This window comes from Oncorhynchus mykiss, chromosome 5 (genome assembly GCF_013265735.2).
Source record: "Oncorhynchus mykiss isolate Arlee chromosome 5, USDA_OmykA_1.1, whole genome shotgun sequence".
NCBI lineage: Eukaryota > Metazoa > Chordata > Actinopteri > Salmoniformes > Salmonidae > Oncorhynchus > Oncorhynchus mykiss.
This window is the reverse complement of record NC_048569.1, coordinates 51,674,308-51,692,305: the sequence shown is the minus strand read 5'-3', so window position 1 is coordinate 51,692,305 and position 17,998 is coordinate 51,674,308. Positions and strand designations below refer to the sequence as shown.

At 42.1% G+C, this 17,998-nt stretch overlaps 1 protein-coding gene across 1 annotated transcript in view; it reads left to right on the top strand.

Moving 5' to 3' along the window:
- LOC110522962 (26S proteasome non-ATPase regulatory subunit 1-like) overlaps window positions 1–17,998 on the top strand; it is a 134,815-nt gene that overhangs the window by 75,806 nt on the left and 41,011 nt on the right. Inside the window, exon 19 of the mRNA XM_036979048.1 lies at window positions 13,021–13,135. Within this exon, the coding sequence (XP_036834943.1) occupies window positions 13,021–13,135 (115 nt within the window). The remainder of the gene's footprint in view (window positions 1–13,020; window positions 13,136–17,998) is intronic.

Genomic DNA, 17,998 nt, shown 5'->3' with positions numbered 1-17,998 from the left:
CCTGATTCCTGTGTGGATCACTTGGATGCTCCTGATCCTCTGATGTAAGGAGTTGCTGAGAGACTTGCTGCTAGCACCTCAGACATCTGTTCTCCACTTTGCTAGGCCAACACTGCGGATGCTACTAGAAAACATTCTTGAAATAAATGCAATTTGAAGTTTCAGCTTACTTAGATATTCAGACTATGACATGCCCAATTCTTTAGATATCTTCTAGCTATACAGGATAACAATGGACATGTTTTCACTTAGATTTTCAGCCCTTTCAACTCTTGATTAAGTCTGCAGGCATTTCTAATTGGAGTGGGATTGATGGTGCACAAAGAGAACAGCTACAAAAGTTTCTTATGTCTGTTTGTGGAAAGAAACACTACACAGGTGCTTTTCATGGCACATTTTAATCATATGGATTGACAAAGCGAATCAAATCTGCTTTTTGGCATTGCAAAAATGAACTGGTACTAGTTTCATTAACCTTAGTGTTTCCCTGCTTCCTTCATCTACTATGTTTGCCACTTCACTGGCCATCTCTGGAGGCTGAGAGTGGAAGGGACAGGGTGGATTGATCTGGCGCTATTGTGCTTTTTTGTCTTTCCTTTTCTCTAAGCGTCAGACACCGTCTGGACGTCTGGTGAAATTAAACATGAGGTGTGCACTAGGGTTGGTGCGATGTCATTCAAAATAAAGCTGTGCTAGAGAATCACCTATAGACTCTGACTTTCACAATTGTTCCCATTTGAAAGCTGCAACTTTAGGGCAAACACTTATCAAATAAGCCTATTTGGGAAATACTTTTCATAACTTGTCTTAAAGGGATACTTTGGGATTTTGGCAATGAGACCATTTATCTACTCCCCCAGAGTCCGATGAACTCTTGGATACCACTTTTATGCCTGTGTCCAGTATGAAGGAAGTAGGGGGTAGTTTTGTGAGCCAATGCTAATTAGCATTATCGCAATGATTGGAACTCTATGGGTATCTGCTAGCGTGACGACTGTACAATTATTCTATAATGATATTATAAGCCATGGACCTGGTGCAATTGGATGAATTCTTCTAGAATGACCCGCAATGTTGTTATGACCCCATTCTCTTCAAAGATGGCCCCATTCAAAGATGGATGAGACGGGTCAGAGAAAAAAATATTATATTTTTGTTAAGCCTATTTATGTTGTTTGTGTGCAAGGCACAAGACCATGGCTCTGATAGCACTTCCAGTCCGGGGCTTGACATAAACCTTTTTTGCCATTTTGGACAAGTAGGACAGATTCTTTACTTGTCTGAAAGCTGAAGTCGCCACCCCAAAAATAATACTTTAACACCATTGCACAAAATGGTGACTAAAAATGTGTGAAGTACATAGGAGGGATCTGAAAGAATGTTCTGCACTTGCCCATCGTCCCCTAGATGCATATACGGGCAAGGGAGGAGAGGAATCATGACCCTAACCAGGATTTCATCCAACCTTTTTATGATAGTAAAGTACACGTCGGATAAAAAAAAGTTCTGATGGAAACAGAAACATTTTCGGTAAAATTCCCAAATGTTCCTCAAAACAAAATACGCTAAACAGGATGGGATCTTTTTGAGTCTAAAATTATGTGAAAAATGTTGGTGGAAAAGCTTTCATGCTCAAATATTGATATAAAAACCATCATATCGAAGTAAACTTGAAGTCATGTGATGCCGTGTGATCCACCCACTACCACTGATTGGGAAAGCATGTTTTCTGTAAGGTTACAGATTCAATAAATTAGGATGAACTTCACAGGGTGATGCTTACTGATGTTCATTCCCAGTAAATATCGAGGGTCTTATTCTGGTGACATGATAATCGATGCTTGGCTGCCGTATGACTACGAAAATTATCTTTCTTTTGTTCATAATCTCATCATGTAGGATATACTTGCACTGTAACCAACCTTTCCTTTCCTGCACCAGGTCCATAGTAACCTTTTATCTGCAACAAGAGAAACGTGGATTTTAGAATACTTGCACAAAAATCTGTCGCCAATTGGATGGAAACCTAGCTTGTGACATATTTAATGCAGCTAAATCTTTTTGAATAACCTATTCCACTCTGGTGGAGCTGTGGCACAAAGGCCTAGGCTACAACACATTTCCTATCTGGTTGTATTTGTGTCTGTGTGGAATGAAGCGCGCAGATTGAGCAAGTGACAGTCAGCGAGGCTTGCTGGCAGTGCGGCTTGTGATGGGTTGTAAATCATCATGGGCTGCAGAGCAACTGTGCCGTCTTCAACACTGGATAATTATGAACTGATTTGCATGTTTTAATCATTTTAAACTGATTCACATATTTGCCTCACCCTGCTCTGTCTTTAGGCCTAGGCTACTAAACTCAGCAAAAAAAAGAAACATCCTCTCACTGTCAACTGCGTTTTTTTTCAGAAAACTTGTGTAAATATTTGTATGAACATAACAAGATTCAACAACTGAGACATAAACTGAACAAGTTCCGAACAAGACTAACAGAAATGGAATAATGTGTCCCTGAACAAAGGGGGGGATCTAAATCAAAAGTAACAGTCAGTATCTGGTGAGGCCACCACCTGCATTAAGTAATGCAGTGCATCTCCTCCTTATGGACTGCACCAGATTTGCCAGTTCTTGCTATGAGCTGTTACCCCACTCTTCCACCAAGGCACCTGTAGGTTCACAGACATTTCTGGGGGGAATGGCTCTAGCCCTCACCCTCCAATCCAACATGTCCCAGGCGTGCTCAATGGGATTAAGATCTAGGCTCTTTTCTGGCCATGGCAGAACACTGACTTTCCTGTCTTGCAGGAAATCACGCACAGAACGAGCAGTATGGCTGGTGGCATTGCATGCTGGAGGGTCATGTCAGGATGAGCCTGCAGGAAGGGTACCACATGAAGGAGGAGGATGTCTTCCCTGTTACGCACAGCGTGGAGATTGCCTACAATGACGACAAGCTCAGTCCGATGATGCTGTGATACACCGCCCCAGACCATGACAGACCCTCCACCTCCAAATCGATCCCGCTCCAGAGTACAGGCCTCAGTGTAACGCTCATTCCTTCGACAATAAACGCGAATCCAACCATTTCCCCTGGTGAGACAAAACTGCGACTCATTAGTGAAGAGCACTTTTTGCCAGTCCTGTCTGGTTCAGCGATGGTGGGTTTGTGCCCATATGTTGTTGCAGATGATGTCTGGTGAGGATCTTCCTTACAACAGGCCTACAAGCCCTCAGTCCAGCCTCTCTCAGCCTATTGCGGACAGTCTGAGCAGAAGATGGAGGGATTGTGCATTCCTGTTGTAACTCGGGCAGTTGTTGCCATGCTGTACCTGTCCTGCAGGTGTGATGTTCGGATGTTCCGGTCCTGTGCAGGTGTTGTTACACATAGTCTGCCACTGCAAGGACGATCAGCTGTCCGTCCTGTCTCCCTGTAGCGCTGTCTTAGGCGTCTCACAGTACGGACATTGCAATTTATTGCCCTGGCCACATCTGCAGTCCTCATACATCCTTGCAGCATGCCTAAGGCACGTGCACGCAGATGAGCAGGGACCCTGGGCATTTTTCTTTTGGTGTTTTTCAGAGTCGGTAGAAAGGTCTCTTGAGTGTCCTAAGTTTTCTTAACTGTGACCTTAATTGCCTTCCGTCTATACGCTGTTAGTGTCTTAACGACTGTTACACAGGTGCATGTTCATTAATTGTTGATGGTTCATTGAACAAGCATTGGAAACAGTGTTTAAACCCTTTACAATGAAGATCTGTGAAGTTATTTGGATTTTTACAAATGATCTTTGACAGGGTCCTGACAAAGGAACTTCTTTTTTGCTGAGTTTATATGCTTTGTAGGTAGGTTGCATATTGCTAGAATAATATAATAATAATAATAATAATAATAATAATAATAATAATAATAATAATAATAATATTCATATTCATATATTTTTCTCAACTATAGCCTAAGTTTTCATTAGAATCTTTGTTATATTTTTCCATCTTGGTATTGTTTGCTCAATTTTAACTTCTTGTGGCCTAAAATATGTCATTCAAAATACATCTGTGATTGAGAAACAGCCTACTCTGATTTACGTAATTATTTACATTTTTAAAAGCTACAATTTTAAGGACATTATAAACACCTTTTCTAAGAATAATTTTGGGAAATAAATTACTTCAATGTGTCTCAATGCTTTTATGATATTTCATTTCGGCAAGGAGAGATTTTCTTTCGGCCTCGCATGCATAATTTCTTTTTTATGCTCGACTGTAAGGTTTGTTCATATTTTTATATCTTGCTATTGTTTCTTCTGTCTCATGATTTGGGGTTATTCAAAAACAACAACTTTCTGAACTCTGTTAGATTCATTCATTGTTTGATCATGACGGGGGTGAGAAGGTGATGAAGCGTACTCCATGAGCTGTAACCGAAAAACAACTGGCATTTTAAACGTTTGAGGTGAGGGAGAAAGTGTGGTGGAACAAGTATTGTTAGCATTGTTAAGTATCTTGCTAGCTGGATTGAATTATCCGTTTGCTAGACAGAGAAATGTTGAGCAACATTAGGCAATTTAACTGATTAAATAATTGAGTTGAAAATTAAAATGAGCTGGTAATAAAGTCCAACAGCAACATCAGATGAGCTAACTTTAGTAACCTAACCAATTCTCTATAGTATTAACTGGTAACATTATATTACTTATATTATATTACTGCCTTTCCTCAAGTTATAACACGTTAGTTGCTTACTGGACCATGGCAATCTGTGTGAAATGTTAACTAGTTAACGAGCTATCTGTGAACTCATCTTTTTCCTCTACAGTATTAGGCTAGACACTACATTTTTAACAATGCTTTTTTATGATAAAAAATGTGCATCCACCGTGGAGCCCAGTTTTATAATATTACTATATGTCCCAGCTGCCTGCCATAATTTTGAAGTAATCACGAAAACACAGGCCTTATTTTAGGGAATTTTCCACCCTGCCAGCTCCTATTAGCTCTATTGAGCACCGTGGCACTAACTCGCCTTCCGAACGTTTGATTCCCAGTTTATTGTCCCCAATTTCGTGGTATCCAATTGTTGTAGTAGCTACTATCTTGTCTCATCGCTACAACTCCCGTACGGGCTCAGGAGAGACGAAGGTTGAAAGTCATGCGTCCTCCGATACACAACCCAACCAAGCCGCACTGCTTCTTAACACAGCGCGCATCCAACCCGGAAGCCAGCCGCACCAATGTGTCGGAGGAAACATTGGTGCACCTGGCAACCTTGGTTAGCGCGCAGTGCGCCTGCCACAGGAGTCGCTGGTGCGCGATGAGACAAGGACATCCCTACCGACCAAGCCCTTCCTAACCCGGACGACGCTAGGCCAATTGTGCGTCGCCCCACGGACCTCCCAGTCGCGGCGCGAACCCAGGGACTCTAATGGCACAGCTGGCGCTGCAGTACAGCGCCCTTAACCACTGCGCCACCCGGGAGGCCTGGATACCATTTTAAACATGACAATCTCCTCTTTCAAATTATGTAAGGCTGGGCAGTGTGTTCCGTTGTCATCAAACGCTAGCCCCGAAATACCTTTTGCCCTTGGAACGCTGAGTTCCCGCGGTTGTTTTCCTATGGAGAGGCATGCTAGTGTATTTCGCGAAATATCTCGCAATGTGTATATTTAGCTGTTTTTCAAGTTGGACACCATTTTAATCATGATAATCTCCTCTTTCTAATTATGTAAGGCTGGGCAGAGTATCTCGTCGTTAAACGCTAAACCAGAAATAGTCAGAAGTTGCCATTTTATTCCTACTTCCTCATTATGCAGACATAATCACACTTGGCACCAATGAGGTGCGGATGTTTACTTTCTACACAAGTTATTTTTCAGTTTCGTCCTAAGAACAGATTGTAGTGGTAATATAAAAAGGGATAAAAAAATGTTTGTGCCATTTAGGCGAAATGGAGTTCTAAGCGTCGCTCCAGTCAAAACGGGCTCTGCAAGCTTTTGATTCCATGAATTTGCTTTGGGCTCGCGCTAGTGTTACAGTTTTGCCAACATTCTTTTGCCATTTTCAGCCTTGGGTGAATGTTGACTCGTTCTATTTTCCAGCCTAACAGTATGTGGTTATTTTTCAGAATGAGAGAATTAGGTGAAAATTAGGTATTGCTTGTTAAACAGTGTAGCTGGAGCCGGGCCTGGCTTAAGCTGGATGCCACTATAGAGGTGAAAGGAACACCACACACTTTCCCTCTTTCTCAATACATTGGATAAAGAGGGGTATCCCAGGTGTACTCTGCCTGAAAGAGATAAATTATGCCAACAAATGGTATCATGCTCTGCTGGCACATTGTAGAACAGATGTCCACAGCAGGCAGAAAGTGTACAATGTAATAGTGTAGCCCAAAGATATTGCTTTTGTTGTGTTGAACTTGACAGTAACACTTGTGTGAGTGAGGGGGAATTATTACATTTTTTTACTCAGTGAATTATATTTTTGCACACATCGATGTCTACTATAGTGGCCACTATAATAGAGCAAAAATAGAATGCCTATTTGTTTCATTCTATTTCTACTTGAGATGGGTTTTTTTTTTCCCTCAAGTGCAATATTTAGATGTATGTGTGTGTGTGTGTGTGTGTGTGTGTGGTCACAAGTGTTATATTATAAAGGCTGTCATGGCTAACTGCAATATTAGTGTATTGTTTTTTTTTTCTCAAGACTTGTGTCATTTAGTAATGTCTAGGCGAAAATAACATTGCTTTCTTTACATTTTTTAGCTGAGAGTTAGGTTCACATGAACCACTTATTTTACACACAGAGACTGATCATGTAGATCATATTCTTTGTTTAATTAGTTAACCTGCATTTCCCCCTAGCAGGGATTTTTTGCATGTTTCAGTGCAACAAAAAATGTGTCACCTTTTTGGGCCCGCACTTGATTAAATTGAAAGAGTAGTGTAATAGGCCAGTCATCATATCAAATGGAGAGGAAATTGACTTTGGCTATTGGCCCAGATCATTTGAGAGAGAGAAAAAAAACAACTTATTTACTGACAACATATTTTGCGCTGCTTTGTTGAAACTCTTCGCTCTCTCTACCTTCTGCTTTGTGTAAATATATTATGTTTATTGAAATAAGCTATAGGAATATGGGCAATTTACTCAATGTCAACCATGCACTGCCACATTACTGGAGTAATTATTTGATATTTATGTGCAATTGTGTATAAAAAAAAATCTATTTTCTAGTTGTCCAGCAATTTATACATTTTTTACTTGCCCCGGACAAGCCTTAATGTCATGCAGTCATTACCCGACTTCTTTCAAACTGCACACAGAGACATAAAAATGAGATCATTGGGCTTCATTGCCAAAATCCCGAAGTATCCCTTTATTGCTTTTGATAAGCTATTTTGATTAGTATGTTTTGTATGTTTTGTATGTTCTTCAACAAGTAGGAGGGATGCATACATTTATCTTGTAATAGACTAAGCTTTGATCAACTGTAAAATTTGTTCAAAATACTCGTTAGAAAAATCTATCTTGCTATTGCTTGTTCTACCTCTCTCATTATTACCTTAGCCCTATCATGTTTTTAAGTTACAGTAATAACCTAAAACTTTCTGAGAGACCGTAGATCGCCGTTGGCTAAAATGATTGTTTAATCATGAAGTAGCACCTTGGGAGAAAGCCAGCATGCATAAAAATTGTCATTCATATCAAATGGACAGAAAATACAAAATGGGGCTTTTATAGAGTGTCAGCTATATGGACCAGATCATCTGACATTGAGAGAAAAAAATATATATATATTTTCTGACTGGACATTTTACACTGCTTTGGTGAAAATCTTAGCTTTGTCTACATTCTTCTCTTGCATTTGTAAATTGTTTAACATACAGTGCCTTGCGAAAGTATTCGGCCCCCTTGAACTTTGCAACCTTTTGCCACATTTCAGGCTTCAAACATAAATATATAAAACTGTATTTTTTTGTGAAGAATCAACAAGTGGGACACAATCATGAAGTGGAACGACATTTATTGGATATTTCAAACTTTTTTAACAAATCAAAAAATGAAAAATTGGGCGGGCAAAATTATTCTGCCCCTTTACTTTCAGTGCAGCAAACTCTCTCCAGAAGTTTAGTGAGGATCTCTGAATGATCCAATGTTGACCTAAATGACTAATGATGATAAATACAATCCACCTGTGTGTAATCAAGTCTCCGTATGAATGCACCTGCACTGTGATAGTCTCAGAGGTCCGTTAAAAGCGCAGAGAGCATCATGAAGAACAAGGAACACACCAGGCAGGTCCGAGATACTGTTGTGAAGAAGTTTAAAGCCGGATTTGGATACAAAAAGATTTCCCAAGCTTTAAACATCCCAAGGAGCACTGTGCAAGCGATAATATTGAAATGGAAGGAGTATCAGACCACTGCAAATCTACCAAGACCTGGCCGTCCCTCTAAACTTTCAGCTCATACAAGGAGAAGACTGATCAGAGATGCAGCCAAGAGGCCCATGATCACTCTGGATGAACTGCAGAGATCTACAGCTGAGGTGGGAGACTCTGTCCATAGGACAACAATCAGTCGTATATTGCACAAATCTGGCCTTTATGGAAGAGTGGCAAGAAGAAAGCCATTTCTTAAAGATATCCATAAAAAGTGTTGTTTAAAGTTTGCCACAAGCCACCTGGGTCAGATGAAACCAAAATTGAACTTTTTGGCAACAATGCAAAACGTTATGTTTGGCGTAAAAGCAACACAGCTCATCACCCTTGGGCCAGCATCATGGTTTGGGCCTGCTTTTCTTCAGCAGGGACAGGGAAGATGGTTAAAATTGATGGGAAGATGGATGGAGCCAAATACAGGACCATTCTGGAAGAAAACCTGATGGAGTCTGCAAAAGACCTGAGACTGGGACGGAGATTTGTCTTCCAACAAGACAATGATCCAAAACATAAAGCAAAATCTACAATGTAATGGTTCAAAAATAAACATATCCAGGTGTTAGAATGGCCAAGTCAAAGTCCAGACCTGAATCCAATCGAGAATCTGTGGAAAGAACTGAAAACTGCTGTTCACAAATGCTCTCCATCCAACCTCACTGAGCTCGAGCTGTTTTGCAAGGAGGAATGGGAAAAAATGTCAGTCTCTCGATGTGCAAAACTGATAGAGACATACCCCAAGCGACTTACAGCTGTAATCGCAGCAAAAGGTGGCGCTACAAAGTATTAACTTAAGGGGGCTGAATAATTTTGCACGCCCAATTTTTCAGTTTTTGATTTGTTAAAAAAGTTTGAAATATCCAATAAATGTCATTCCACTTCATGATTGTGTCCCACTTGTTGATTCTTCACAAAAAAATACATTTATGTTTGAAGCCTGAAATGTGGCAAAAGGTCGCAAAGTTCAAGGGGGCTGAATACTTTCGCAAGTCACTGTATTTATTGATATGTCATGCAGGCTGCAAAGGAATAGGCCACTTTGCATGGCCCTGCTTTGAGCTACCAGGTCATATCTCTACTGCGTGGTGCTAGTCAAGTTGAAATAGGTTATAAAGTGCATCGTCTGTCACATCACAATGTCGTCACCATCGATGATGGCTGTCAATCATCTTCGATATCCGATACTATCGTAAATATCGCTGAACCCTAGTTTGTGCACGCACACACAGACATATCCTGGAGCATTCTGTTTAACTGTTTATGAATGGCTCTAAATTATTAGTTATTTATCTGCAGTAGCAAAGCAAAAGGCACATTCAACCTCAAGCCATTGCATTGCCACAATGGTCGTAATCCTTACATTTAGAAAGCATTGGATCATTGGCAAGTTCTTATTTTACCACACCCTCATTCATATTTTGTAAACATTAGCTTGATGGATGAGAATTGTGGCATTGACAATTTTGGCACTGGCAGGAATGTTTTGTTTTGCCATACAATAGACTTTACAGGCTACCTGACGACCCTATCCACAAAGCCTGTGTTTGGCTTCACAGGTCTCGCTCTACTCTCTACAAGTTGCGGTTGATCCAAGAATAGATTAGTGGTAGTCATATATGTACCAGAGTAGCATCTCATATCCCTGCTGGCGAAATTGAAAGGCAATCCAGATCTTCTAGAGATTTGCCATTTGTGATCAATGAAAGCCCTGGTTGGCCAGTTGAGATGAGATGCTAAATCCAAACAGGCCAGTTGACATTAGGCCGCCGGAATTCACCACTGCATTAATGGAGAAGACTGAATGAATGACCCTGGGAGGTTTATCGATTTCTGTGCATAGAACCTTCTGGGCTTTATCATTGACACTGAAACAGTGTTTCAGACCCTTTCCGAGTACCCTAAGGTGCTTCATTTAGCGTTTGATTACAGCGAGCCAATTCTACTCTGATAAAAGCTGAAGTCAAATCACTCTATTTTTCCTGCTTGTGTGTAATTGTGTGTAAAATCAAGACGGCGCAACTCACAAACATCAACGCATTCTGACGGTTTTCGTGAACTACTCCTATGTTGTTTTCATAAGTCTGTTTTTATAAGTCTAATCAGGCTAAAATATGTTCTGAGTGGGAGCGCAACCATATGAATGTGTACATTGTATTCAGTGTCTGGCAACAGGGATCCATCTTTATTCCTCCTTACCTCTTCACTCCTTCACTCCAATAAGGTTTTGTTTTCTCTGAGAAGCAAAGGACCTCTTCAATTGCAGCAAAGCGTCACATTTCTGGGAGAGAGTGGCAAATGTGACATTTTGTGAGTTAGTGGCATGGGAGTCATCGACGATGATGCCTGTTTTTTGGAGAAAGCTTAGGAGTCTGTTTTATAGAGGATTGGTTTACCTCCTAGCGTTTTTTTTGAGTGAATGACGATTAATACCTGACTGATAGACTCCCAATTACCATTACAAGGAACTGAACCTTTCTGGGAAATCTGAAGACGCATGGTAATCTGTTTCACTGTTCATGCCGAGGCAATGTTGGTCTTATTAACCTCCTTTCACAGCATAGCAAGCTGTATAACACGCTCAATATGATGTGCTTACCTCATCCCATTGTCAATTATTTGCTCCTCTATGGTTTCAACCATGTCTGTGCCTGAGAGACTCCCTAATTCAAGACATTACAGGCTATACCGTAATACATTTCCAACACTGGTAATATAGCACACATTATACTGATTTGAGTGACTTGTACAGTTATGTCATTACTTCAGAGGAAATCCCTCTCTTTCTCAGGCAGTATTATTCCATGCCAGTTGTAATTTATTGCATTCCTTTTTTGTGACCAAATATGATTCATTAAACATTTAATTTAGCTGACAGGTTTGGCTAACTGTCGGCAGGAATTTTCACTAAAAGATACACTGGAACACACAGTACAGCCTACAATCGACAGCACATTTGTATTTTTTTTTTAAATGTCACTTTAATTTCCCCTCACGTTATGAGTGGTTCAAGGTTGAAAGCCATCCGCAACTTTAGAAGAATTGGGAAAGCTGGAGACTGCTCGCATGTGATGGTTGGCCACCGACTGTTTTTGGCAGATCGTCGTTCATGTGTGTCCTCTAAGACCTACCTGTCTTGTCCCAGCAAGAGTCCCAGCAAGAGTCGAGTAGCCCAGATTTTCCTCTATCTGGTCCCGCTTCATTCCTCTTAGAACAGAGCCCATTAAATTCAATTCACATCTCAAGCGCCTAATTGCAAATGGCCCTTACCCTAACGGCACATTAAGTGCTACGTAAAGATGCAGTTACAAGAGGTTAGGGTCCCAAATCTACATCCCCTGGTCTCTGCCCGTACACCCCACACTGCTCTTACCTCTATATTCTCACACCATACTCCTGTAAGGGTTCTAATGTCCCAACCTGAACAGGGAAGGCAGCGGGTTAGGATGGGAGGAGGATTGACCATAATCACCTTGTGTAAATTGTTTAAAGAAACCATCTTGACACAGCTGCCTGGACTTGGGAGAGTTTGTAAAAGGTTTTTGAGTCTTGGTTCAAAATGAACATGTGAGGAGGCTCCTCATAGTGAGACGGTTGGGCCCGTGGAAGCCAGGAAAATGTGATGGGGAAGAAGCCCTGGCAGTTACACGTGAAACACAAGATGGTCGAAGGTAGTGGAGTGGAAGGGTTAGCCAGAATATTCACTTCATTACCACTTCATTACCACATAACCACATTATCACTTCATTGGTGTTAGACTTGGTGTAATATTCTGCCAAAATACACTAAGTTGGCAGTTTTCTGCAAAAATCCCATCACCTAAATGAGGGTGTCCTTTATTATTATTTAATAAAAAACATTATTTTATTAACTTTGACTGTTGGGTGGATGTTTGTGTGCTTGTTCTTTTTGTAAGACTAAAAGGGATTTTGACAAAGTGAACGAGTTAAGAGCCTGGCGTCGCCCCTGCTGTACGTCTTAGTTGACTTTGCTCAGTCCTCACTTAAGTAAGCAAAGAAATAACAATTTATACTTAGCAGAGAATTTTTGTTCTCCATTCTGCGCTAGACTCATGCCATTATACTTCAAGCCATAGATTTCAATCTAGCAAAATGGTTAAGCACAATGTTTTCCCTTTCCCATGCAGCACAGATAAAATGCATGAGGACTTTGAGAGGTGTCAGGCCTATAAATCACTGCCCCTATTTCACACAGCACACATGCCCCCCAAGTTCCCCCCTCCAACACCGGTTCAGGGTTAGGTTGTGACAATTCCTTATGATGTGCTGTAGCTTTGAGCCACCTGTCACCTATACAATTATTCTATAATGATATTAAAGCCTTGGACCTGGTGTCAATTGGATTAATTCTTATAGAATGACCTGCAATGTTGATAAAACCCCAGTCTCTTCAAAGATGGCTGAGACGGTTCATCATAATAATAATAATGATGGTGATTGGTAATGGATTTTTATTAGGCCTATTTACATTGTTTGCAAGGCTCAAGACCGTTGCTCAGATGTTTGATGTAAATAACAATGAGCGTAACTGAATTACAATGTCTTTCTCTCTCTTTGTGTGTACAGGACCCCAGAGCAGTGTCCTAGTGTGGTGTCCCTCCTGTCAGAGAGCTACAACCCCCATGTGCGCTGCGGGGCCGCAATGGCCCTTGGCATCTGCTGTGCCGGGACAGGCAACAAGGTGAGTACCTCTTCCACCTCATGTACTGTACATCCTTTCCCGACCTCCCTCCCTTCCCACTCTGTGAACAAACTGCACATTCTATTCTCCAGTCCAAAATCAGCCCAGAGGCTTACCTGTAGACACTTAATGCAGCTTCATGGATCTAAAATAAAGGGTCTATGAAGTATTGCAAAAGCTCCTCCTAGCCTACCACAGGGCTGTGTTGTATCCCTCCCACACACAATGAGTGTAGCAAAATAACGGACACCACCGAATGAATACCTGAGGCTAACCGAGACTAACTACTAGAAAACTCAACCTCTGCTAGGAACATACGGAGAAGGAACTGCCAGATGTGTCATAATAGCCCGGAGGTAAAGCTGCACTTGGAGCCAAATTTGAAATTGAATACATGGAGCAGGTTGGAAAAAATGTAAATGTATTTTCAGAAGGGCTGTGGTCAACGTTCAAGGAATACATTCAATGTAAACATTACATTGGTAGTGGGGAGCTATTTTATACTTTTTTCACAGATCCATTATTTTCCCATTTGTCTTATAGCAACCTTATATTTTTGGCAGCCCTGGTTTGAAGGGGAGAAATGGCAGAGCAGACCGTCATATGACCCTAAATATTTTTGCTACTTGGAATTACAGTTTAAGAGGACCAGTGCTTCTACAGTGAAAAATAAAATCTTACATCTGTGCTGTTTGGGAGCAGGTTCTGAAGGTTTGCATTAAAAGAGTGTGTAGGCTAATTATGTTCTGGCCTGCCGACTAGCTACATACAAGCTCAGGAAAAAAATGAATGGCTGCCAAACCTCGTTGCCAACCCTGTTGTATATTGTATTCAATCACCCCCTTCATCACATATTTTCCAAGATGGTGTAGCAGAAAGACGTGTTTGTTTTTGTCCCGTGTAAATATTAAGCTTTTTGGGGGGAGTTTTTTTTTCTTATTATTTTTCTTATTTCAATCTTATTTTTTTACCTTTATTTAACTAGGCAAGTCAGTTAAGAACAAATTGTTATTTTCAATGACGGCCTAGGAACAGTGGGTTAACTGCCTGTTCAGGGGCCGAACGACAGATTTGTACCTTGTCAGCTCGGGGATTTGAACTTGCAACCTTTTGGCTGCTAGTCCAACGCTCTAACCACTAGGCTACCCTACCGCCCCATTAAATATACCTTCCAACATGGTCAGATCAGAAGCTAGCCTTCAGGAGCTAGCCAGCTAATTAGCTACTAGCTATTCAGTCATTGTTAGCCACTGCTAGCAGTCTTTAACACAGACACCAGCCGCTTTAGCCCGGATAATATCTGCCAGTCTGCACAGCGTGATATAATCCCTGAGCATATCGGACGGCTTTTTCCCCCCCACTACATCACCGGATTCCTGCCGCAGGCTCTGGACCATTATTCATTAACACGGTACACGGTACTTCATTTTTATTAGTCGGCCACAGCCTCGAACTCAGGCCCTGTGTGTAGCTAACTGACCCCCCTCTGCCCATTCATCGCAGCCTGTCTCATTGTCACTCAATGCCTAGGTTTACCTCCACTGTACTCACACCCTACCATGCTCTTGTCTGTGCATTATGCCGTGAATCTATCCTACCATGCCCATGTCTGCTCCTTTTACTCTCTGTTCCGAACGCACTAGACAATCAGTTCTTAAAGCCTTTAGCCCATACCCTTATCCTACTCCTCCTTTGTTCCTCTGGTGATGTAGAGGTTAACCCAGGTTCTGTGTGTCCCCAGGCGCTCTCATTTGTTGACTTCTGTAACTGAAAAAGCCTTGGGTTCATGCATGTTAACATCAGAAGAAGTTTGCTTTATTCACTGCTTTAGCACACTCTGCCAACCCTGATGACCTAGCTGTGTCTGAATCCAGGCTTAGGAAGGCCACCAAAAATTCTGCAATTTCCATTCCCAATTACAACATTTTCCTTCAAGATCGAACTGCTAAAGGGGGAAGAGTTGCAATCTACTGTAGCGATAGCCTGCAGAGTTCTGTCCTACTATCCAGGTCTATGCCCAAACAGTTCTAGCTACTACTTTTAAAAATCCATCTCTCCAGAAATAAGTCTCTCACTGTTGCCACTTGTTATAGACCCCCCTCAGCTCCCAGCTGTGCCCTGGATACCCTATGTGATTGCCCCCCATCTATCGTCAGAGTTTGTACTGTTAGGTGATGCTTAACACCGCGGCCGTCCTACAATCTAAGCTAGATGCCCTCAATCTCTCAAAAATTATCAAGGAACCTACCAGGTACAACCCCAAATCCATAAACATGGGCACCCTTATAGGTATCATCCTGACCAACTTGCCCTCTAAATACACCTCTGTTGTTTTCAACCAGGATCTCAGCGATCACTGCCTCATTGCCTGCGTCCGTTATGGGTCCAGGGTCAAACGACCACCCCTCATCACTGTCAAACGCTCCCTAAAACACTTCTGTGAGCAGGCCTTTCTAATCGACCTGGCCCGGGTATCCTGGAAGGATGTTGAACTCATCCCGTCGGTAGAGGATGCCTGGTTGTTCTTCAAAAGTGCCTTCCTCACCATCTTAAATAAGCGCCCGCCCGCCTAGCATCACTACTCTGGACGGTTCTAACTTAGAATATGTGGACAACTATAAATACCTACGTGTCTGGCTAGACTGTAAACTCTCCTTCCAGACTCAAATTAAGCATTTCCAATCTAACGTTAAATCTAGAATCGGCTTCCTATTTCGCAACAAAGCCTCCTTCACTCATGCTGCTAAACATACCCTCGTAAAACGGACTATCCTGCCGATCCTTGACTTCGGCGATGTCCTTTACAAAATAGCCTTCAACACTCTACTCAGTAAATTGGATGCAGTCTATCACAGTGCCATCCGTTTTGTCACCAAAGCCCCATATACTACCCATCATTGCAACCTGTATGCTGTCGTTGGCTGGTCCTCGCTACATATTCGTCGCCAAACCCATTGGCTCCAGGTCCTCTAAGTCTTTGCTAGGTAAAGCCCCGCCGTATCTCAGCTCACTGGTCACCATGGCAACACCCACCCGTAGCCCGCGCTCCAGCAGGTATATTTCACTGGTCATCCCCAAAGCCAACACCTCCTTTGGCCGCCTTTCCTTCCAGTTCTCTGCTGGCAATGACTGGAACCAATTGCAAAAAACACTGAAGTTGGAGACTTATATCTCCCTCAATAACTTCAAGAGTCAGCTTACCGATCGCTGTACACAGGCCATCTATAAATAGCCCATTCAAACAACTACCTACCGTATCCCCATATTTGTTTTTTGTTTTTTTCTGCTCTTTTGCACACAAGTAATTCTACTTGCACATCCTCATCCTCACATCTATCACTCCAGCGTTAATTGCTAAATTGTAATTACTTCCTCTATTGGCTTTTTTTATTGCCTTACCTCCTTACTTCGTTTGCACTCACTGTATACAGATTTTCTCTTGTCTTATTGACTGTACGTTTGTTTATCCCATGTGTAACTCTGTTTTTTTGTCACTGCTTTGCTTTATCTTGGCCAGGTCGCAGTTGTAAATGAGAACTTGTTCTCAACTGGCCTACCTGATTTAAATAAAGGTGAAATAAAAATACATTTAAAAAAATTCAGATCATTAAAACATTGGTGGATAAAGTGCTAAACTTTAACTCGTGGATGTCTCGGTGAAGTGAAATTATTTTGTTGCTCACCACTGCGCTCTGAAGAAGAAACAACGATACAATGTAGCCTAACATCGCTCGCAAACTGGACTTATGTGAGATTTGTTTCACTTTAGAAGCACTGGTCCTCCTTAATTTTAATTCCAGGTTCATATCAAAATATTTCCAGGTGTATCGGATGGTCTCCTCTTCCTATAACAGTCACACCAAGCATAGGGTTGCTATAAGACTGAAATGGGAAAATAATATATCTGTGAAGAAACTATGAAATATTTCCCCAATAACTTCTGATGTATATATTTGCATACGTCTGGTGTGTGTGTGTGTGTGTGTGTGTGTGTGTGTGTGTGTGTACACTGCTCAAAAATATAAAGGGAACACTTAAACAACACAATGTAAATCCAAGTCAATCACACTTCTGTGAAATCAAACTGTCCACTTAGGAAGCAACACCGATTGACAATAAATTTCACATGCTGTTGTGCAAATGGAATAGACAACAGGTGGAAATTATAGGCATTTAGCAAGGAGTGGTTCTGCAGGTGGGGACCACAGACCACTTCTCAGTTCCTATGCTTCTTGGCTGATGTTTTGGTCACTTTTTAATGCTGGCGGTGCTTTCACTCTAGTGGTAGCATGAGACGGAGTCTACAACCCACACAAGTGGCTCAGGTAGTGCAGCTCATCCAGGATGGCTCATCAATGCGAGCTGTGGCAAGAAGGTTTGCGGTGTCTGTCAGCGTAGTGTCCAGAGCATGGAGGCGCTACCAGGAGACAGGCCAGTACATCAGGAGACGTGGAGGAGGCCGTAGGAGGGCCGCTACCTCCGCCTTTGTGCAAGGAGGAGCACTGCCAGAGCCCTGCAAAATGACCTCCAGCAGGCCACAAATGTGCATGCGTCTGCTCAAACGGTCAGAAACAGACTCCATGAGGGTGGTATGAGGGCCCGACGTCCACAGGTGGGGGTTGTGCTTACAGCCCAACACCGTGCAGGACGTTTGGCATTTGCCAGAGAACACCAAGCTTGGCAAATTCGCCAGTGGCGTCCTGTGCTCTTCACAGATGAAAGCAGGTTCACACTGAGCACGTGACAGTCTGGAGACGCCGTGGAGAACGTTCTGCCGCCTGCAACATCCTCCAGCATGTCCGGTTTGGCAGTGGGTCAGTCATGGTGTGGGGTGGCATTTCTTTGGGGGGCCTCACAGCCCTC